Source organism: Quercus suber, unplaced genomic scaffold, assembly GCF_002906115.3.
Source record: "Quercus suber isolate HL8 unplaced genomic scaffold, Cork oak 2.0 scaffold_297, whole genome shotgun sequence".
Taxonomy (NCBI): Eukaryota; Viridiplantae; Streptophyta; class Magnoliopsida; order Fagales; family Fagaceae; genus Quercus; species Quercus suber.
The window spans coordinates 61,571-84,368 of record NW_027069753.1 but is presented as its reverse complement, the minus strand read 5'-3'; the positions used below and the strand labels follow the sequence as shown (position 1 = coordinate 84,368).

The 22,798-nt window shown below is 35.0% G+C and overlaps 2 protein-coding genes across 3 annotated transcripts; both read right to left on the bottom strand.

The window, feature by feature from the left end:
• Positions 1-9,699: 9,699 nt before the first annotated feature.
• On the bottom strand, positions 9,700-13,212 carry LOC112015637 (APO protein 1, chloroplastic). 2 transcript variants are annotated; one of them, XM_024048068.2, is made up of 5 exons: positions 13,033-13,212; positions 12,111-12,201; positions 11,791-11,864; positions 11,003-11,370; positions 9,700-10,738 (listed from the first exon to the last, which is right to left on the bottom strand). In XM_024048068.2, the coding sequence occupies exons 2-5, from the start codon at positions 12,163-12,165 to the stop codon at positions 9,904-9,906; spliced, it is 1,332 nt and encodes a 443-aa protein (XP_023903836.1). In that variant the 5' UTR covers positions 12,166-12,201; positions 13,033-13,212; the 3' UTR covers positions 9,700-9,903. The 2 variants fall into 2 exon arrangements, with proteins under 2 accessions (XP_023903836.1, XP_023903837.1); XM_024048069.2 differs by having other exon boundaries at positions 11,813-11,864.
• A 7,263-nt stretch (positions 13,213-20,475) lies between these two features.
• LOC112015625 (cell wall / vacuolar inhibitor of fructosidase 2) lies at positions 20,476-21,318 on the bottom strand. The gene has a single exon (XM_024048057.2). It carries the CDS (start codon positions 21,136-21,138, stop codon positions 20,593-20,595), a length of 546 nt encoding a protein of 181 aa, XP_023903825.1. The 5' UTR covers positions 21,139-21,318; the 3' UTR covers positions 20,476-20,592.
• Between the last annotated feature and the right edge of the window lie 1,480 nt (positions 21,319-22,798).

Genomic DNA, 22,798 nt, shown 5'->3' with positions numbered 1-22,798 from the left:
GTTCAATTTTATATTACCTATTTCCAATGTTTGAAGACTTCATACGATATGATATTTTATATCATGTAACGGTTGTATGTAACATCTCTAACGAAGTGGTAACTTAACGTAATATTTTATTTCTTTGATTCAATTCTAAAACGAGATAGTGCTCCTAAAACCCAAATCTTACTTATACTTTGTTCTAGTACTAATTGTTAAGGTTGATTTTACATCCTTTTAAGTTTGGGTCAATGGTCAGTTTGGTTATTGAAGTTTTAATTTCCTCAATTTCATCTTTTAAATTTGCAATTACTACCCATGTCCGTCTCGGGCTACCAATAATTCAAACCATCGCATATAAATAAAACTTATGAAAGATCAAAATGAATGATTTTTTAATGTTAAAGCTATCAACTTGGGCTACCTCTTCCATGAAAAAAAAAAAAAAAAAAGGCTACCATGAAATGGACGGAATACCTAGTTTTAGAAAATAATGGTAATTAAATTGATTAAATTCATCATTTCCTATCTTAAAATTTTTGGAACAAATAATAATTTGACATGTTATCAAAGTAGGTTAAGGACATTGTTTCTGATCAATTTATCATTTAAAAATAAAATATTATGTGTTGTCTCATTTATTGAGGGGAGTTCGGACCCACATTTGAGGGATAGTATTAGAAATCTATATAATATCTAAAAGTTGAAGCATAACATTTATTATTACCATGCTTCTGTTGAGCCACATCAACGTAACATTTCGGTCCACTTCTAATAATTCAATCCATTTCAATTGTAAACTCTACTAGTAAATAATTAATGAGTTAATTTAATTATTTTGTCCAAATCCATTAGTACATAAAGTCATTTAAGCTTGATTCTCAAAAAAAAAAAAAAAAAAAAAAAGAAAAAAAAAAAAGAAAAAGAAAAAGAAGAAGAAGAATTCATTTAAGCTTTTTTAAAAAAAAAAATAAATTAATATTAACCAAACAATAAGATCTTTTATATAATTCATCTTATGAATGCTTTCATTTAATTTTTAATAGTAAAAGGAACATTTATATGATATTTTTTATTAACTAAAATCTTTACAAAAAGTGATATGATTGGTTAGTTTCACATCAACAATATAATAAACAAATTCCTAATTGATGTTTTTTTTGTAATGTAGTTAATTAGTACAAATTTTACTACATATAATTTTTACTAATATATATATAATATCTAAAAGTTAAAGTGTATAATTTATTTTTGCTATGCTCATTCTGAGCCATAGCAATGTAGCATTTCGGTCAAATTTGGTCTATTTCGGTCTACTTTGGTCTAATTCGGTTAACTTATGTCCACTTTGGTCCATTCCTTTCACTTGGCTCCACTTGTGTCTATTCGGTCCACTTCAGTCCATTCGGTCCACTTATGTCCACATTGGTCCATTCCTTCCACTTGGGTTTATATGGTCTAATTCGGTACTTTTAGTCCCCTTGGCCCATATCGGTCCACTTCAGTCTATTTAGTCCATTTTGGTTTAATTTGGTCCGCTTCAGTACATTTGATCTAATTCGGTCCTTTCAGTCAACTTATGTCCACTTCGGTCCATTTCAGTCAACTTTAGTCCATTCGGTCTAGTTTAGTCCATTTAGTCTAATTTGGTCTATTTCGGTCCTTTTTGGACTAATTGAATGTTAAATTGATTTTTTTTGTAAGTTGCCATTTTTAGTTTTGGGCTCAAAAATTATTTTTTTATTCTTAATTTTTGGGTTAAAAGTATGAAATTTTTTTCTATTTGAGTCAAATTTTTTAGTTTAGAGCTGAAAGCAATAAAAAAAAAAGCATTATAAAAATGATAAGTATTCAAAAGATTGCTTTAAAATTCAAATTTCAATAATATAGGCATTATAGTTATATTTTGAAGCATTCTTGAAAAAAAAAGGTTATATTTTGAAAGAAAAAAATGCTACAATTCTAAACTTATATAATAATTTAAAGTTAATGTAACATGTTACATGTGTTCCATAGAATGATGTTGTAATTTTTTTTTTTTAAATTTAAATTCTTGAATATGTTCAAATTAGTCAACCGATTATAGTATATTTTTTTTAAAAAAGTCTTTTTAATAACATCTTCTCCATTTATGTAAAACAATATTATAATTATGTAGTTTAAAATATCTTTGTGGGTACTATAGGAGTGCTTCACATGTCCTAGGCCTGCTAGGCGTGCTTGGCATTCACCTATGCATGCTTGGCAACCACCTAGGCCATCATCGGATGGCCTTGCATTCACCTCGGCATGCTTTGCATTCGCCTCGGACGGTGTCCTAGGAGTCCCACATCGAAGGAAAACTCCCCTACTTGCTGCCTTATAAGCTTTGAAGCGAAGGAAGTAGTGTACCATTAGTTTAGTTATTTAACCAAACTAGTGGTACTCTTTCTCATTGGTTCATGTCTTATAAGATGATAAGAGGAAGGAAACCCTTCCAATGTGGGACAAAGAGAAAAAATTTGCCTAAGGAGTACTCATGAGTTTCCTTAGAGCAAAAAACTCCCCCACAATAAAAGGGTCCTTTTATTGTGGGTATCATAGGAGTGCTTCACACGTCCTAGGCCTGCTAGGCGTGCTTGGCATTCACCTAGGCATGCTTGGCAACCACCTAGGCCGTCCTCGGATGGCCTTGCATTCACCTCGGCATGCTTTGCATTCACCTCGGCACGCTTTGCATTCACCTCGGCATGCTTGGCATTCACCTTGGACGGTGTCCTAGGAGTCCCACATCGAAGGAAAACCCCCCCACTTGCTGTCTTATAAGCATTGAAGTGAAGGAAGTAGTGTACCATTAGTTTATAGTTATTCGAATCACTAAACTAATGGTACACTACTTCCTTCGCTTCAAAGCTTATAAGGCAGCAAGTGGGGGGGTTTTCCTTCGATGTGGGACTCCTAGGACACCGTCCGAGGTGAATGCTAAGCATGCCGAGGTGAATGCAAGGCCATCCAAGAACGGCCTAGGTGGTTGCCAAGCATGCCTAGGTGAATGCCAAGCACGCCTAGCAGGCCTAGGACGTGTGAAGCACTCCTATGGTACCCACAATCTTTATATTAAATTACGTTTCACACACACACACACACATATCACTATATATTGTTGTTGAATGAAAAATACATTATATGTTCTATTAAATAAAACTTATAAAAATATAAAATACTTTTAAATAGTACATGCACTATTTAACTCACAAATTTTACATTATATTTTTATAAAATAATTATGTGGGGTCATGGGCCCAGATCATACAACCGGATTTTGGGCTTAAGGCCCAAGCCGAGGATAAGGGGTCGTCCGAGGATGGGTAAGTATAGCCAAGGAAATCCATGCTAGTGGATAAGGAAGACAATATTGAACATAATGATCTAGGAGTTTTTGCCGAGGATGAATTTGTCCTCGGCTAGCCAAGGCCGAGGTCTGTAAAGAATGCTTGCCATCTAGAGATGCGATCCATGAAGCTCTGAAAATATGGATAAGCGTTGCAGGAACAAAAGACAGAAGAATCCCAAAATATCTTGGGAAAAGCTATTGTCACCGCATTGAATGCACCCCAGCTAACTCCCTAGCCGCATTAATGAGGAAGTGACCTCCGCATAGTATTATTGCAGCCTTGCAACCACCCCAGAAAACTGCTAGAGGGGGCTGATGGGATAAGTATCAGGATAAACCATCAACTGTCCACGTGTTGGGTAAAAGTGAAGGAATAGATGTAGTATAAATAAGGTTAGAGACTTAGAGAAAGTAGGACCGGAAAAATAGAGAAGAGGCACTGTAGCAATCTAAATTGCACTTGTACTCTGTATTAGTCAATTTATATGGAGACCTACCTCTTCGGACAGTGAGTTCGTCTCCTCGGACAATGAATTTGTTCAGCTCTATGTCCCTAGTTCTTGCTTAATCATCTCCTATATCCATACTAGCCGTTGTCCAATTCATTAACGCCTAGTTTTTTAACCCACTCTCTACAAATTCATTATACTGGGCTCACTGATTCAAGATCCCATACACCTTGGGCTTGAGTTGCAAAACGTGTCCCTACAATTGGCGCCGTCTGTGGGAAGAGCTTGTGTGATAGTGAGTGCAACGGTTAGTCATGGTAAGATCAAGCTCCCATCAGCAAGAGTCCCTGGAGAAGACCATTTTGGCAGTGGTGTATGCTATACAAAAGCTTCCCCATTATTTCCAAGAACACATATAGTTGTTGTCATAACTCCACCTCCGCTTAGGTCTACACTTCGAAGTATTGATTACGCAGGGAGGATTGCTAAATGGGGCACAGTTTTAGGGGCTCTTGACATCAAGTGTATGCCCCGTACTTGTGTCAAGGGGCTAGTTCTTGCAAATCTGGTGGGCGAGTTTGCTGAACCTCCACGAGAGGAAGTGGCAGTAACACAGAGCAAAATCTAAAGAGGACAATACCTGCTACTCGGGGCTGAGCCTTATAAGGCACCCGGGGAAAGTGTTTAAATGTGAACTTTAGTCATGCCTGTAGTCCTCGGACCAGATGCTAAGGGGAAGTTAACACTCTGTTACTACTGCTACACATGTGAAGTAGAGCAAGTCTCAAAAAATGCTACCTCATGCTGTGGTAGTGCACTCGAGGCTGAGCCTTATAAGGCACTCGGGGCTAAGCCTTATAAGGCACCCGGGGAAAGTGTTTAAATATGAACCTTAGTCATGCCTGTAGTCTTCAGACCAGATGCTAAGGGGAAGTTAACACTTTGTTACTACTGCTACACATGCGAAGTAGAGCAAGTCTCAAAAATTGCTACCTCATGCTGTGGTAGTGCACTAGGGGCTGAGCCTTATAAGGCACCCGGGGAAAGTGTTTAAATGTGAACCTTAGTCATGCCTGTAGTCCTCGGATCAGATGCTAAGGGGAAGTTAACACTTTGTTACTGCTGCTACACATGCGAAGTAAAGCAAGTCTCAAAAATTGCTACCTCATGCTGTAGTAGTGCACTTGGGGCTGAGCCTTATAAGGCACCGGGGAAAGTGTTTAAACTTAAACTCAATCATGCTTGTAGTCCTCGGACCAGATGATTAGAGTGAGTTAACACCCCAGGCCATCTTCGCCAAGTGTTTAAACTTAAACTCAATCATGCCTGTAGTACTCGGACCAGATGATTAGAGGTAGTTAACACTCCAGGTCATCTTCGCTAAGTGTTTAAACTTAAACTCAATCATGCCTGTAGTCCTCGGACCAGATGATATGAGTTGGTTAACACTCAACGGCAACTTTTCCAAGTGTTTAAACTGAAACTCAACCATGTCTGAGTCCTCGGACCAGATGATGTGGGGAAGTTAGCACTCTAGCATCTCTCTAAATGATTAAATAGAACCTTAGTTATGCATGGATCCTCGGACTACATGCTTTGAAAAAATTAACACACATGGCATCTTTCTATAAGTGTCAAGATAGACCTAAAATTATAACCCACTTCTCAGATTGGTAGCTCTGAAAGGAGCAATTTACAGTACAAATATGGGGCGTGAAACAGCACTCCTCCGGGTGTAAATCAAAGGATCAAAGCAGAATTAACTCTTAAGAGTTCAAAACCCCACCTTTTTCCTCGGATGAGAGAAAAAAACCGGAGTTTTGAGGGGCTATTGTGGGGTCATGGGCCCAGATCATACAACCGGATTTTAGGCTTAAGGCCCAAGCCGAGGATAAGGGGCCGTCCGAGGATGGGTAAGTATAGCCAAGGAAACCCATGCTAATGGATAAGGAAGACAATATTGAACATAATGACCTAGGAGTTTTTGCCGAGGATGAATTTGTCCTCGGCTAGCTAAGGCCGAGGTCTGTAAAGGATGCTTGCCATCTAGAGGTGAGATCCATGAAGCTCTGGAAATATGGATAAGCGTTGCAGGAACAAAAGACAGAAGAATCCCAAAATATCTTGGGAAAAGTTGCTGTCACCTCATTGAATGCACCCCAGCTAACTCCCTAGCCGCATTAATGAGGAAGTGACCTTCGCACAGTATTATTGCACCTTGCAACCACCCCAGAAAACTGCTAGAGGGGGCTGATGGGACAAGTATCAGGATAAACCATCAACTGTCCACGTGTTGGGTAAAAGTGAAGGAATAGATGTAGTATGAATAAGGGTAGAGACTTAGAGAAAGCAGGACCAAAAAAATAGAGAAGAGGCACTGTAGCAATCTAAATTGCACTTGTACTATGTATTAGTCAATTTATATGGAGACCTACCTCCTCGGACAATGAGTTCGTCTCCTCGGACAATGAATTCGTTCAGCTCTATGTCCCTAGTTCTTACTTAATCATCTCCTACGTCCATACTAGCCGTTGTCCAATTCATTAGCGCCTAGTTTTTTAACCTACTCTCTACAAATTCATTGTACTGGGCTCACTGATCCAAGATCCTATACACCTTGGGCTTGGGTTGCAAAACGTGTCCCTACAAATTATATTACATTTTTCTGTGTGTTTATGACTAGTAATTATTATAAATTAAGCTTAAAGTTTAAACTTTTGGAACAAATGACAGTTTATCTCACAACAAACATTAACAAGTTCAATGGGAAGAACATAAGAAATCAATCTCTCTCTAGCGTTTTCTTTCTTATTATTATTATTTTTTTAGAAGTAAGAATTTTATTAGAAAAGCAAAATGAAACCAAATACTAAGCCCCAGCCTCCGAGGAAATAACTTCAGAAAAACTCAAAGAGGACCAAGAGCCAAATCAGAGCATCCATACACAAAATTCCTTAATGATCAACTTGCTAATTCATGGGCCAGCCATATTGGCTCCTCTATTAACCTAGCTAAATACAAGAAGATCAAGAGGGCCAATAGATTGAAGAGCTTTAGAAACAAAATTGACCAATTTCCATGGGATCATATCCTTTGGAGCCTTCAAAGTAACAATACATAACTGACAGTCACTTTCAACAATCACACTCAAACCAGCTCTGCTTGCCTAATTGATTATTGACAATATAGCTTTTGCTTCTGCTTGGACATTGGTATTCACCTTTTTTTGAATGAGCAAACACCAAATTCCCTCTTCAAACTCGAGAAAATACTGCTACACAGGCATAGTTCCCACTGCAGCATTACAATTCAGCTTCAAAGTCCCCTGAGCTGGTCTTGGCCACTTATAGGTACTTCTATGGGAATTGCTGAGTTCATAGCCTCTTCTGATCCCCCAATGGTTTTTGAAAAGTTTATGAAGCCTTTTACAAAATGCTTCCTCCAAAGGAACCAAACCTTCAAACATTACTTGATTTCTAACATTCAAAACGAGGTCAAGCGCCAGTTCACTTAACAGTAAGAATTAATCCTTTTGCTCTTTTATCAAGCTGGAATGCTTAAAGAGGGTTTAACAGTGCTGCTATCAATTGTGAAGAAGATTGTATTCGAAGATTATCAATTCTAAGGCTCCAACAGCTTGCAAACCATAAGTTCCAAGCTATTTGGCGATGAGTAAACAGGTGTTAGGTTGTTTCCAATTCAGAACTACAAAGAGGGCAATCTAAATCAAGATTAGAAACATACCTGTTCAGTTTTTTCTTTAGTTGGTAGAATATCCAAGGTTATCCTCCATAGATGCATTTTGAGCCTATAATGGAGTTTAGACTTGCATATCTTGCTTATTATAGGATCTTCGATTGCACCAATATCATTTTCCATGAGTGAATTATATGCAGATTTCACTATAAACTGACCACTTTCTGTTCTTAACCATGCCTACCTGTCCAATTGGCCACGCTGCCACAATGGAAGCTTCAGCATTGCCCTGAAGGACTCCTAATCAAACAGACAGTACAACCTTTCTTCATCCCAACCTATTCTTCGCAGATTCATCGTTCGAGATACTACTATATACTATTTAGCACCATGATTGCTATGGATTGAAATGAAGCCTAGTTTATTAGAGAGCCAGGGATCCTCCCAAACTAAAATAGAGTCTCCTCTTCCCACTATTTTGTAAGCATCTTTTGCCAATAAACTCTTCACCCCTTCCAAGCTTCTAAAGGTTTAAGAAGCCAAGGGTGTAGAAGGGACTCTCAACCAGTGGAGACAAGTGATAATTTATCATGCTACCAAAGTAGGTTCAAATCTTGTCTCCACCCTACCTTCCATTTGAAAATTTAATATTCTGTGTGTTGAGTCCTACTAATTGAAAGAGATTTTGAATCTATATGTAAGGGGGATTGTCAAAACACATAGTGATTAATTTAATTAAAGTTCAAATTTTTGAGACAAGTGGTAATTTATCACACAGCAGTTCAACAAACACTGACAACTTCAATAATAAGAACAACATAACAAAGCAACCTCTTTCCTGTACAAAAGTAACAATGAACTAAATAGTCTTCCTTAAATGATAAATCCAATAAAGCAAAATTAAGTTCAAAATATTGATACCAGTTCCCAGCATAAAAATGCAGTCAGAACTCAGAAGTACAGAGTTCATATCATTTGGTGAAAGCGTTTCCTAGGAATTTCACCAATTCGTACCTGAGTTGTCATGACCTAAGGCATGACAACAGAATCCATGAATCAAAATCTATGGACAATCAACGACGACTCCAGCACCACCTCTTCTCCTGACAATTATGCTTCCAACAGCCTAGTAGAATCTGTAGTATGAAATAGGAAGAACAAGAACAAGAACAAGTGTTGGGGTATCACAACCAATAAAACAGAAGAGATCTTTGGGGTACCATAAATAGAATTAAGAACATGGTGTTTCCAACGAAGACATCCAGTGTTCAAATCCCACCACTCCCAACTATCAATGTATCAAAAAAAAGGAAAAAGAAAAAAAGAAAAAAGGAAAAACGAAAAAAAAGAAATGAGCTAAAAATCCATGGAAACTCTAATACCGTCAAAAATTGACTTGTTATATTTCAAACCAAGACTAATGTGGTGAGAGCAGATCCATTTCTCAACGGGTTGAAGACCACTAGACAACTCTCGCTTAGAGTAATGTGATAATTGAATCAATGGTGCCCCCAAACGTTGAACTAAACTCTAGGAAATAAGATAAAAAAAATATTCATCTAACAACAATTCCACATGGCTTCAAAAGACAAAGTTTAGCTCTAAACTGGTTTGGAGTAATCTTCTTCAACCCAGTACACGGTGATTTATACGACTATTTATGTGTATTATTTAAACAGGTCATATGACTCATTTAAAAAAGTCATATAAAGTATAAACTATACATGGATGGTTTTTTCAATTGCCACATATTGGGTTAAGGAAGATAGTTTCAGACCGGTTTGGATCTAAACTTTTTTCGCTTCAAAATACTCATTTGGTTATAGCTGAAATGCAGTGTGTCTGTGTTTTAGCGTTTTTTTTTTTTTTTTTTCATTGAGAAGTATGTTTCAGTGCTTTCTAGTGGGTCCCATGTACTATTCATAAGACCCACAAACCTCTTTTTTCAACAAAAATTTCATTAAAAATGAGTTCCGTGGCACTATTTACACATTTAAGAATTATTTTACTACTGTGTTTTCAGTTTTCAGCAAAATAAGCGGTATCCAAACGGATCCAAAATATTGTTAGCATAGAAATAATGCTCTATAATTAACTAATCATACATATAAACTAATCATTAACCCTATAAAGAGAGCTTCTTCCCGAGAGAGAGAGAGAGAGAGAGAGGCTTGTATTCTTTAACATTGCAAACATTAATTTTTACTAATTTGAGTGTTGCTATATACAGCAATTCCAGACTGTCAATAATTAGAACGGTATTAAATCATATTGACTTACTGAAGATGCTATTATGTTGACAGGTTGATAACGCTCACCCTGCCCCTCTCAAGAGTCAAGATGAGGAAACTATAAAATCTGCCAAAAACTATACAGTCAGCAAATTATCTTTGACAGACTCCATTAGGCAACCAAACGCGCCTCCTCACTATCAGGGACAACAATGTCAAGCCTCATCATGGGTACATATTTTCTAGGGATTTGAGCACCAGCCTGCATGCACACTTCAACCACAGCAGGAGCCTTCCCATAAAATCTCCTGAGTGCACCCCTCATCGGGGGCCCTTTTGGGTCTTGAACATGCCAAACATAATTTGAAGGGAAAACTTCATCCACTGTGGCATCCTGCCAACCATGCTTCCCATCTCTCCACTGGTGCTTGAATTCCCCACACAGCTTAGCATTGTGACCCCAAGGACCCACATGAACCTCTGAACAATACCCGCATGCCTTCACCGTGTATTTCTTCATCAACTTCTCCACACCCAATCTAACAATTTCATATGCATCCATTGTCTCTTGCGCAATCCTTGCTACATCTGATGATGTTGGAGGTGGAAACCGTCCACATGCCCCATATGTATCAAGATCAGCGAGTGAATATGAATTTGCAGAGCGCCATGGCTTAGGCTCCTCAACATATCCACCTCGGTCGATCACTCTTTTCCCAATCATTCGAACGGGTGAGGTTCTTCGGCGTGAAGGGTACTCTGGTATATCCAAACCAGCTTGGATGCATAGCTCAACAAGAGCTGGAATTCTATCATATTCAAATCGAGTCTCATGCTTAATACGCCGACCAAAAGGGTCATAGAGATGGTATGACTCGATGGGAACAAGCACGTCATTAATAGAGCCCTTGACCCATGAGTGGAAGCTTCGACGCGATGCACTGGTTTGACCAAGGCAGTTCTGAATGTGGTGTCCAGTCTGGGCCACATGAACTTCGGAGCATTCACTGCAAAAGGGCTAAAACAAATTACACTCCAATATCTAGACCTAACTTACTGCATAAAATTTGCTAATAGAATTATGAGGAACATTTTATGGAATGTGCCCGACATTGAAAGTAATGCCCTCAGAAGCTCAAATATAAATAAAGAGGAAGAACTAAAAAAAAAATACAACTGCAACTGTAGCAAAAATACTAAAACTAATACACATTTTTTTTTTTTTTAGGGGGGGGGGGGGGGGGGGGGGGGGTGTGGGAGGATACAATTACCTGCAAGCATACACAGGAATAATGTGCAAGAGCTTTGCAAGGCCTTTAATCAAAACTTTCCAGGCATCTACTACTTCATATGCAACAGGGATCAGATCAGGAACAAGTAATCCATTTTTTGGAGGGTCAAGGGGTTTCTCTATGCCCATTTGTGCAAGTTTCTTGTCTTTTCTTGCAGCCTGCTTGATCTTCTCAAAGGGAATGGGATAGGGTTTCTTTTTGTTCTTGGGCAGTCTCTGTGGAAGATCTACATTCTGTGAAGATGCTTCTTGTATTTTGAATGACGGAGATTTTTTGCGCCTTTGACTGGCACAAAGGAAGGTGCCCAATATTATGGGTCTACCTTTCTGAAGCTGTTCATGCCCAAACTGTAATAAGAATAAAACTGACATTTGAGGTTTTAGAGCAACTATTTGCAAACTCAAACTCACAAATATTTTAACACTTCAACAACATTAAAAGGAAGGACAATTTATAGCATCCTTTAAAAAAAATGTTATTATAAATAAATCGTGGAAGGATGAGTGATATATGCTAATCCCCTAAACACCTTCCATTTAGAAACCTCAGTTATAGCATTTGTATGGTCCCATATCACCTCAATGCAACAAATAAGTTTCAAAATTATAAATTAGACTATTTCAATTGAATCATCAAGACCCTAAAGGTGGCAAACAAAAACACATAATAGATAAATCATTTCCTACACACATTAGTAGATTGATTTCTAATCGTTTACAAATAGAAATTAAACAAAAAAAAAGTTGCATCAATGAGAGAATTTACACCTTCAAACCAAGATTATATGACCTTAAAGCTGATAATTGTGGTCTCTTGAACTCCACTATGCCCAGGCAAACACCTGCAAAGTGGTAGCCAAATCAATATGGATTTGTGAGGAGATTACCCTATAACTAGGGCATTTATTGTCTACCCTTTTTGTGGCATGTCGGATTCTACAGTGTAAATTCAAGTTTAAATATTTGCTGGATTATGATATTATAGAGTCAGGAAAGTCATCTTTTATGTCGTAGACTGCACCCATGTGAGCATTTGTGTAAGAGTAAAAATACAAACTGAAAAGAAATAAGACGACTAGTAAGTTCACCCTTCTGAGATGGATCCCATAATGCAGATGATACAGGTAGCAGCTTCAAGACCATTTATCTATGTTTGTATCCTGTGTGATCGCTGAGTCCCTGCTGACATCAATATACTTGAGTTGATATTTGGCTAATGCAAATGATGTTCTTCTCTCCCACCATAAAAATAGAATTATTTTAGGCCAAAATACACCATTTGGTCCCAAAACTTTTGCTGATAAACGATTTTAGTCCTTAAAGTTCAAGTGATTGCTTTAAATCCCTTAGATGATGTGGCCAAAGTAAAATCTAACACGTCATTACTCTGTTAGATATATTAGGGAATAAAAGTGATCACTTTAAGTTTGTTACTTTATTAAGGACTAAAATAGCTCATGGGTAGTTTAAGGACCAACACTGTATTTTGTCCATTATTTTATATATTATCTTCTAGAACTTTTTTTTTAAGAGGAAATTAAAATAGCCACTTTTTATCAGCGACAATGAGCTCTGGCACTTCCTCTTCCAAGAAGAACGAGGGAAGAGTGAAGTCATGGTTCAAGACCAAATGGGTAATATAAGAGAGCTACTTTTTTTAATTCTCTAACAGGTTTCTTCTTTCTAGAACCAATTGGTTGAGTCATTTGTGCAAACAGATGGTGTGCTTTCGTATACAAACTACAAACCATCTCCTTGATAACATTATTAAGATGAATCATACTTGGGCACTAATTCTAATTCTATGAGGCATTTCCTCAGACACGTGGTGTGCAATTCCAAATAAGAAATCCATGCAAAAGTATGCATGAAAAAGAGCGATTTTTGGGTATTGGGTCCATCCAATTCTTAACAAATGACATATTTTCGTGCTTCGGAGACTGTTCAGTGTACCAAGTATAAATTTGAGTACAGACTACAAAGAGAGAGAGAGAGAGAGAGAGAACATACCAAGCGACAAAAGCTAACAACTGTGAAGTGGAAGTCACTGGTTTGATTCTCTTGAAGTCTTAGCAGCGAGTGAGTGAGCTGCGTGGATAATAGAATAATTTTTATTAGTTCACTTCAATGTTCAAATCATAGGAGCACGCAAGGGGAACTCAGCTACTCAGCCCAACCAAGTTAACAAAAAAAAAAAAAAAAAAAAACAGAAAAGAGAGAAGTATCTCGTGATTTTTTTTTTTTTTTTTAAATAAAGTTTCTCTTCAAACTATTCTTCAAACTCTTTCTATATTTTTTTATATGTCAATTTTAAAAATCTAATCATTAAATTGCATATATTTATTATATCCTCTATGCTTACGAAATTATAAGAAAATCAAAGATAAATAGCTATATCATTACATATTTAAATTTCAAGTTTTTATGATAGAAAATTATGTTTAAAAAATAAGTTTATTGTTTGAATGGTAAATTATTTCTGATTTGAACAAAATTTGACATGCATGTTAAGAATATAAAGAACATAAAATCTAACTGTTAATTTTTTAAAATTCAAATTTAGTTTGGAGAGAAACTTTATCTTTTTTTTCCTTGACTTTTACATTTAAAATTTTTTATTCTGGATTTTCATTTATTATTATGATTTCATATTGGATCTATTTTTGTTAGTAATCTTTTTGATAAATTGATTACAACAGGGACAGGGATTTTAAACCATAAAGGTCTTGGAAAGGTTAGGAAGTGCTAACTAGTTGAATTATAAGGCTCTTGGCATTTTTGTTAGTAATCTAATCTAGTTGTTAAGTGCCTTTCATGTTTAACTCTTTCAAAATATAGTACCTCTAAAATGTGGTGAAATACAAGAATTTCATTATTGTAATGAGAAAAATCATATTATGGATGAGCATATTATGAACATAAATGGACTGCAAGAAAAATAGAGTCAAATTAAACATTAAAAACCAAAAAAAAGTTTTAAAACATAAATGGCCAAAATGAAAACAATTCTAAGTTTAAGTGTACTTTAGTCTACAATCACCCTTGCAAGCTGCAATTGAGACGTTACCAAGTAATGAAATATTAAGGTGCTAGTGGCAACAAAATTGACTCAATGTTACTTGTCTACGTATTTTATAATTTTCAGTAGCTTATTTGCACTATTTATTTTAATCAAAATATATAGTTTTTGGTAGTTTTTGTGCTAAAAATGTGACAAAAAGCTAGTTTGATTTATATTTTCAAAAATGTTATGTACACCAAAAAAATTATAACATAATAATCAATGAGGATTCCTACTAGGGAAGCAACAATATGGAGCAAGAGTATTCACATTTGTTCTGCAAAAAATTTAGCATGATTTGCTAAATAATTTAGCATTTAGCACACCAAAAAACTACTTTATTTATTTTAGTATACCACTTAACAATATACCTTACATCCCATACCCTATTCTTATACCATTTTATTTAAATATGCTTTTTTATTTATTTATATTCTTTATTAGTATTTTTTTTTTTGAGAAGACTTTATTAGTATTTCTTTATGCATGGAAGAGAGTGAAAATTGAATTAAGAACAATTTTTTAATGTTTAGCGTAGTTTAGTATTTGGGGTGCTAATGAATGCTCTTAAAGACCATTATAGGATAAGGAGGGAACATAAAAGGCAAGGGCCCCAACTTAAAGAGAAGCTTCAAACATTATCTTAGTGGCTTACTAGTTACTAGTGATTAACCCACACTTTCCTTTGCACAGGTTTATGTCCCTAATTTTTGTATTCTATTTCCAACCATCATGCATTCTTGAAAACACTTTCTCTAATTTGCATGGAATTAATTTTCTTAGAGAAACCCCAAGTCCTTGATCTGGAAATTGAGAAATTAATCAGCTTCCTAGCCAAAGAAACTCTATTCCAAAAGAAGTACTCAATTTACATCTTTGGCAAGTGCTTTATAAAATCCCTGTTTTATAATGTTAATAAGATAAAAACAAATTATATGTAAACATACTTACTGGAACCCCTAAGTTTTGAGGAAAAGAAAAAAAAAAAAAACTACTAAATATATTCATCCACTCTTATTAAAATTCATTTGGGCCTTCCCAAATGAATTGATTGTTTGGAATTTGAACTTTGTTGTGGGATGCAAAAGGCACCCAACTTGTAGTCGAATGTAGTAGGAGAAGGACTCATTCGATGTGAAAGGGTGAATACATGTAACATAAACATGATAGATTTTCTCAAAAGGGAGAGCAAGTAGTGATGAAGGGCAACATATAGCAGGCATGCGTTATGGGCTAGAATTTGGCACATTGTTTGGAGTGACAGATGTTACACTAGAGGGGTCCAACAATACATCCTCAAAACACTTCATGAGTTCATATCCATGTCCACCTCCACGTGTCTCTCTCCATTGGGTCACATTCTTGAAGAAGTAGGTTCCGATAAGGAAGCATTCTAATCCATTTATTGGGCCGCAAGTCTAGATCTATCAATAAAGCTCTTAGGCAAGATTTGCTCCATGTAATTCCATAGACAAAACAGGAAATAGCATAATGAACTTCCTAACATGCCTAGTCACTTGATGTAACTCTTTTTACATTACTTTAGAGATGTTCGATATTGATTAACATATTATGGGAATGTCATGTTAATTAAGAATTTTATCATGAAATATTTTTTTTAAAGAATAAAAATATAAATAAAATCAGGAAACACTTAAAAAAAAAAAAAAAAAAAGGGCTCTGTCGTTGGATGCTAGCTTCCCCAAATCCAAAGTTCTTGCTCCATCTTGGTGGTGGTGGTGGTGGTGGAATTAGTCGCGATCTAGCAGTGGTTGTTGCTGTCACAAATTGCCACGCTTGAAGGTCGCATATCGGAGATTTGGGTTTTCTATCTTACCACCACCAACTTTCATATTAGAGACTAGCTTGGTTTGGTTTTTGTGGTGGCAAATTTGGGGGACAAAATTGCTAAATGCCCTTTTTGGGCAAACTAAGTAGCGTTTTGCCATATTTTTCAAACTAATTAGGGAAATGCCCCTATTTTGAAACTTGATTTTCTCAAAATTGAGTTATTAAAAAAAAAATTTCTAGAGTCCTATAGTGACATTTTTAAGGACCTATAGTGACGTTTTCAGGACCTATAGTGACGTTTTATAACTCGACTTCCATTAAATCGAGTTATAGGCAATTTTTTTAAATTTTTTTTTACCTATAACTCAACTTCACATAAATTGAGTTACAAAATGTCATTATAGGTCCTGAAAACGTCACTATAGGCTCCTTAAAAAAGCCGCTATAGGACCTAACTCAATTTTGAGAAAATCAATTTTCAAAAGAGGGGCATTTTCCTAATTAGTTTGAAAAATAAGGCAAAACCCTGCTTAGATGGCCCAAAAAGGGTATTTAGCAATTTTGTCCCAAATTTGGGTGTTTAAAGGTTGATTTTTATAAGAAAACAACAACCCATATCCATCCATACATACTTGCATCCTCATAAGCCAGCTCTTATATCAACCATTTTGATCTCATTACTATTTGGTAGTTGGCCTTTGTTTTTCATCAATCCTAGTCCAACATAAAATCTGGGTTTAAATTAGGAGAAAATTTTTGTTTAGTAAATCATCCATTGATCATTTCAACAAGGGATATTACACAAAGCATGAAATTATAACACAATACGAAGAAATGCCAATTCTCATGCTTAAACCAAGCATAATTATCTTTCAGTAGTTTCATGCCCCTGTAGTTTGAAAAAAGTTTGTTAGTTCACCATTTTATACATGGAAAACAATAATAGGAAATCCACAGGTTTACATAAGGCGAAAGTTTTTGTTTAGCATTTTGATCATGAATGAGAAAATTCAGAATTATTTGTTTTAAATATAGAACATTTAAATAAAAAAGTTTATAAACATAAACATAATAATTTTATAGGCTAAAAAACATATAATTTTGGATAAAATTGAAATGAATTCAACCACTTTAATTTCATTTAGTTTAATCCTTTTTTTTTATTTTTATTTTTTAACTTCAATCGTTTATTCCTCCTATTAATTTTTGTTGTGATTGTCGTTAACTGCCTAGAACAACGTAGTTATGTTTTTTTAAAAATTTATTACATTAAAAAATTTCAAAAAATTAATAATAAATATTTTTTGAAATGGACATTATAATATTGCACAACTCCATGTTATGAAAGAATGAAAAATTTAGATTATTTTTCATACTTGTTTCGGAGTGTATGGGCATCTTGTTGTGTATTTTCCTTATTGATAGATTAAGTCCATACTCATTCAAAGTGTATATTATTTCAAGCCTAGTAAGAGGCTAAGCCCCCCCTATGAGAAGAAAACAAATATAAAAACTAAAATTTTTAGCCATCAAAAATACAAAATAAGGTCATTATTTTTATTTAAATCTCCACTATTGACAAAGTTAGCTTTCATATATATATATATATATATATAATTATATAAGTATAATTTTTATTATTATTTTGGTTTGTACTTAATGGTACCACTATTGACAAAGTTAGCTTTCATATATATATATATATATATATAATTATATAAGTATAATTTTTATTATTATTTTGGTTTGTACTTAATGGTATTTTATTTTCAATATTTAAATGTTTTGTTATTGTCTTTTATCATTAGATGCTTAATTAAATTCTACGAAATTATGTTCACGTTTTATATACCATTTTAAAAATCTTAAAGGGTTAGGATTATGTAAAAATGAAGAACCATTTTTTAAATACAATATTTAAAATAAAAACGTTATAAACATAAACATAAATAAGCGCAATATATTGATAACACTAGTGAATAAAGTTGGAGTATATGAATAATAAAAGACCCTCCAAGCCTAGTCTACACCATATACTTGAGCCCTCCAAGCTCCTGCTACCAATGGACTTCTCGGAGTCTTGTCTTCACTAGCTTTTTAGATCCCACAATTCAGCCCGATTGCATCTGTCACTAAATGGCTCCTTCTAATGCTTCCCAACAGCACATAAACTTCACTCAACACTCAAATTGGGTGTGGTAAGTGTTTGGATTAAGAACCTCTCAAGGATGTAGAGATGGAGAGGTAAGAGTAGAGAAAAACTAAGAGGAAATGTGTAGATGATTGTGGGTATAACAATCTCTAACTCTCAAGTGTATTTGCTAGGGTTTTCTCTCTAAAAAACACTCCTTACAATTCGTGGGTAATGAGGGTTTTTATAGTGTGGGTAAAGAATTTAGTAAAGTAACTTATCTTTTTGCCAAACAGAATGTTTTGCGGGCACCTTGCGAGATGACCTTTCTTGCAAAATACTCACGAAATGATAGGTTGGCTTGACTCTTCAGTTTCTAGTCATGAGCTTCACATGTAGCCTTTTTGCGGGATATTTTCTCGCGAGCTAGTCGTGAACTGCATTGATTTATCTTTGATGCTTGATTCTTCACCAATCTCTCATACTTATCCTTTACAAATAAACCCACGTAAATACAGGGAAATGATTGAAGAAATTACAATCAAATTTTGCACAGAATTAAAGCCAACAAAAGCTAGTTGGAAATCACAACTTTACACATTCAAATTTTTTCATATAGAGAATAGAATTTCTTTACTACTCTTGGGGTTGCTGGGTACAATTGTAAAGTGAGGAAAGCACGATGTGTTAGTTTAGAGATAACAAAATGGTAGCTTAGTTGCGGGAAGGACGACAATTACACTCGATTCTTCTATGTATACAATTCTTATTGTCCTATGCATATATATATATATATATATATATTGTCCAAAGGTGGTGCTATATTTTGGGTATTGCCCTTGCATTCAATGACTTTGCTGAACTTTTAAAGATTGTCGATAATCTCGAACTTTGATAATCAAAGAATGGACAGAGAGAATTGAGTGCAACTATGATCAAATATTTTTAAGATGATTATTTGACATACATTGTTTATACTCATGTTTTTTTTTATTTTTTTTTATTTTAATAAAAGTAGAATCTTACGATTCTTGATCCAATTCAACGATTCAATAAAAAAGAATAAGCTTGGTTTGGATTTTGAGGTGGCAGATTTGTGTGTTTAAAGGTTGATTTTGTTGTGGGTTTGTGTTGATATTTGGTTTGATTTGTGAGGTGGATGCGGTGGTTGATTTGGATTTAGATTGATTTTTGGTAAGAGAAATTTTTTTTTTAAATGAGTTAGAGATAGAGTATTGAGGTTGATGTAGTTGTCTGTTAATAGTAAATTAGTGAAAGTTAACAAAAATGACCAAATTTCACTTAAAAGTGTGGCGAGGGTTGTGAGGTTGTTGTGAATGCTCTAATTATTATGAATTCTTTGGTCATAATTTGAGCTTGAATGCCTGAGTTCAAGCTAACATATTTATTTTATTTTTATAGAATTGAGTTCAAGTTAACTCAATTTGTAAAGTTATGCCATTGGTTCAAATCCTATCAATAATAATACGTAGTAATAACAAAAACAACTGCATGAGTAAGCCATTCAATAATTAAAAAAAAAAAAACCTTTTTTTTGGTAATTAAAATGGGCAACCATTCAATATTTTGTTAGTACTTGAGAAGTTGTGGTCTTAACCAAGTAGCTTTTGCTTTGTTCGCATCCAGTCCTCCAATATACTGGACTCGACCATGACCAAGTAATGTGTTGGCCTCATATTCGTCCAATTTACTAGAGTACCAATCAAAAGCTGTCCCCTGTCAAAGGTGCTCTTGCTTTTGCTTTTACGACACAAATTTTTTTCATGTATTGCCAAAACTTATTAATTAGTGGGACCGGTATGCACCCCTAGTGATAATGGCACGATGGAACCAAAAATGTTTCATACAGGCCATAATTAAAATAGTGGCATGCCCGTGAATTCAAAACGACAAATTTATTGAGGAAGGACCTGTAAGGCTATAACAATCGCTTGCAATTTTTTGCAATTGAATGCTGGCATTTGCATTGGAAGTATTTCTCAAGTTGGCCTGTATCCACTACAATCAAATTTAAATTTCTTGTTGCAAGCTTGGCTTCTAAATTCCACATGTGATAATGATTTAGAATTTTATACCGTCTATGAAGAGATGTGTTTTTTTTCATGGTACACATATTCTGTTTTACACAATTTTACTCACAGCCCAACAAATAACTTATACCTTGAATTAAAATTGTGATTTCTAATTATGATTTTCAAGTTAGAAATCGTGACTTTAAAGACGGTATCGGTTGTTTTTTAAACTGTGTAAACGGTATAAAACTATTTGTGTTCAACAGGTATTACTGTTGTTAGTTAATTGTCAATTACTCAACCTCGTCTCTCCTAAAAGTTTTGTATTTTCTCAATTTCATATAGATTCATTTCATGATTTATCTTAAATATTACAAATTTAAAAATATGAACATTAATTTAAAAAAAAATAAAATCTTAATCGTGAAATAAAAATGTAGCAGAAAATAAAAACATTCAATACAATTATAAAAAAATAAAACACATTTAGTATCAAATATGAAATGTCTGCAACTAAGTCGCATACAGATCTTAAATGACTATAATCTCGCAAACTAAGAGGTGACAAATAGTTTAGAGACGACAACACAAATTTCACAAAGACCTTTCAAATCCTTATTCCTGGTGGTGAGTGGAGAATGGGTTCCCTTAAAAGCGGCCTGACAGTCATCAGCAGCAGCAGATGCAGTACGTGAATAGTTAGCCAAAGAGTTGTAGGTCTCAGAATCCAAGTCTCCGTAAGCCACTGCGAGCTTTGAAACTGCCTTGGTGTAATCTCTAGCACACCTTAGGAGAAGTGGCCTTTGGCTTGTGTTGGCATTCTTATTAAGCAGCTTAGCTATGTGCTTTTGAGTACTGGTGGCATCGAGATATGCTGAGACAAATATGATGTAGGCTAGCTCCTGACGATTAGCATGTGGGGTTTTTGGATTGGTATATAGAGACTCAACACAGAAGGAGTAATTGGAGGTTTGGTTACATACTTTGTTCACAAGATTGGATGGCTGGATAGTAGTAGTAGCAGCATTGGAGGGAAGGATGAAGAAGGAGGTAACCAAAAACAAGGAGAGACAGAGAGAAGAATATGTGACCACATTCATTTTTGGATACTTGAAGATGAATGAACGAAAGTAGGATCAATGTGCTCTATTTTGCCCAGCCATGTTAGGATTTATAACTTTAGCGTTAACTGAGTAACTATATGAGTAATTTGAACCACAGAGCCAATCAAGGATTGATAAATCTGAGTTGTTATTTCTTTGATTCTTCTTACCATATGGGAAAATTATAGAATACTCTAGGAATACATAAAGTACTCTCCTTTTTTATATGGGTAATAGGTTTCACCAAAAATATGCATTTATTGTATTTTCGAAATCTAAAATGTGTATTTATCACATAGAGTAAAAATATGTAATAAGTGTGCATTTGGGTTGAAAAATTAAAATTATTTCACTATTCAGCTTATTTTTTCTACTATTCATGGGCTCCACTGTACTTTTTGGCACTATTTATGGGCTCTAGTGTGCTCTTTCAACTAATTTTTACCTTTATCTATAGTACTTTTAGCAATAATTTTCAGTTTTAGTAAAATAAACGGTATCAAAATACACTCTAAAGCTGCTAGGATGTTAGCATATTCTTCTTTAGGGATGGGCCGGGGCTCCTCAGATTTGGTTAAAGGAATGCCACCTATTATTTAGTCGTTGTAGTATTAAATCTCAATTTTTATGAAATAGCTATCGTTCCCTTAACTAAATAAATAAAGCTAAGAAATTCTCTCTCTCTAGGTGTAGGTCTTACTTTTTTTTGGAGGATTGTTATCGGTGTAAGGACAATGTAAAGTTAACTTCAAGAATTGGTTTATACTAGTTCCAAGTATTAAAATCCATGGGGTATTAGGTTCGGTTCAAAACTTCTCTAATGCACTACCATTCATATGGCACTTGCAAACTCATAGCTTGAACATTTTCTCCCTTAGACCCCCAAGCATTTTGTGCATGGGGAGGAGCAAATTAAGCTACAATTCTTTTGGCTTTTAACATTTTACATTATTCCTTTTTATTCGACTGAGATTAAAAGTTGAATTTTAACCAAAATATTTGATGGTCCCTACTATTCTACTTCCATGTCATTTGGTCCTCCTAGTAGTTCTCTTAAAACTATTTAAAAGAAAACATCAACCCATATCAATCCATACACACTTGCATCCTCATAAGCCAGCTTTTATTTTGATCTCATTACTATTTGGTATTTGGGCTGCCTCTTGCGGTAATGGGCTCGAGTATTCGGAGTAAGATAGTTGAGACTGGTCCAACTGTAACTCAATTTGGCCCGGCTTGTGCACAAACTATGCCTCGTCTACTAGGAGTGTACTTACGGCAGGCAGAGCTATTTCAAATGAGTTATGACAGACAGATATAATAACAACAAAACAGAGTTCACTGATTTTTTAATAGAGAATGACCGAACAATCCCTACTTATGAAACATAATCACAGTGATAACAATGACTTTTACAAAGAAATAAAGGAGTAAGTGATAATATGAGTTAATCATGAATAAATATGAATCAAGTCAAGTTTGGTTTGTAGGAGTGAAAGACTAAAGAGGAAGAACGCTTCATCTCAATGCAACTAATCTCCTAGGAAAAATCCTGCCGTGGTGATTAATGACTTTGAGGGAACTGGACTTGAATGGTTAGTGCCCAAAGGAATCTTTTTTTTTTTTTTTTTTACATTTCTGGAAGATAGTAGGATTT

Excerpts from the sequence above, each read along its gene's own strand:
- LOC112015625 (XM_024048057.2), bottom strand. The coding sequence starts at position 21,138 with ATGAATGTGGTCACATATTCTTCTCTCTGTCTCTCCTTGTTTTTGGTT.
- LOC112015637 (XM_024048068.2), bottom strand. The coding sequence starts at position 12,165 with ATGGTCTTGAAGCTGCTACCTGTATCATCTGCATTATGGGATCCATCT. Across the intron at positions 11,371-11,790 it reads CATATAATCTTGGTTTGAAG|TTTGGGCATGAACAGCTTCA; the intron begins GTGTAAATTCTC and ends TTCTTATTACAG. Across the intron at positions 10,739-11,002 it reads ATTCCTGTGTATGCTTGCAG|TGAATGCTCCGAAGTTCATG; the intron begins GTAATTGTATCC and ends GCCCTTTTGCAG.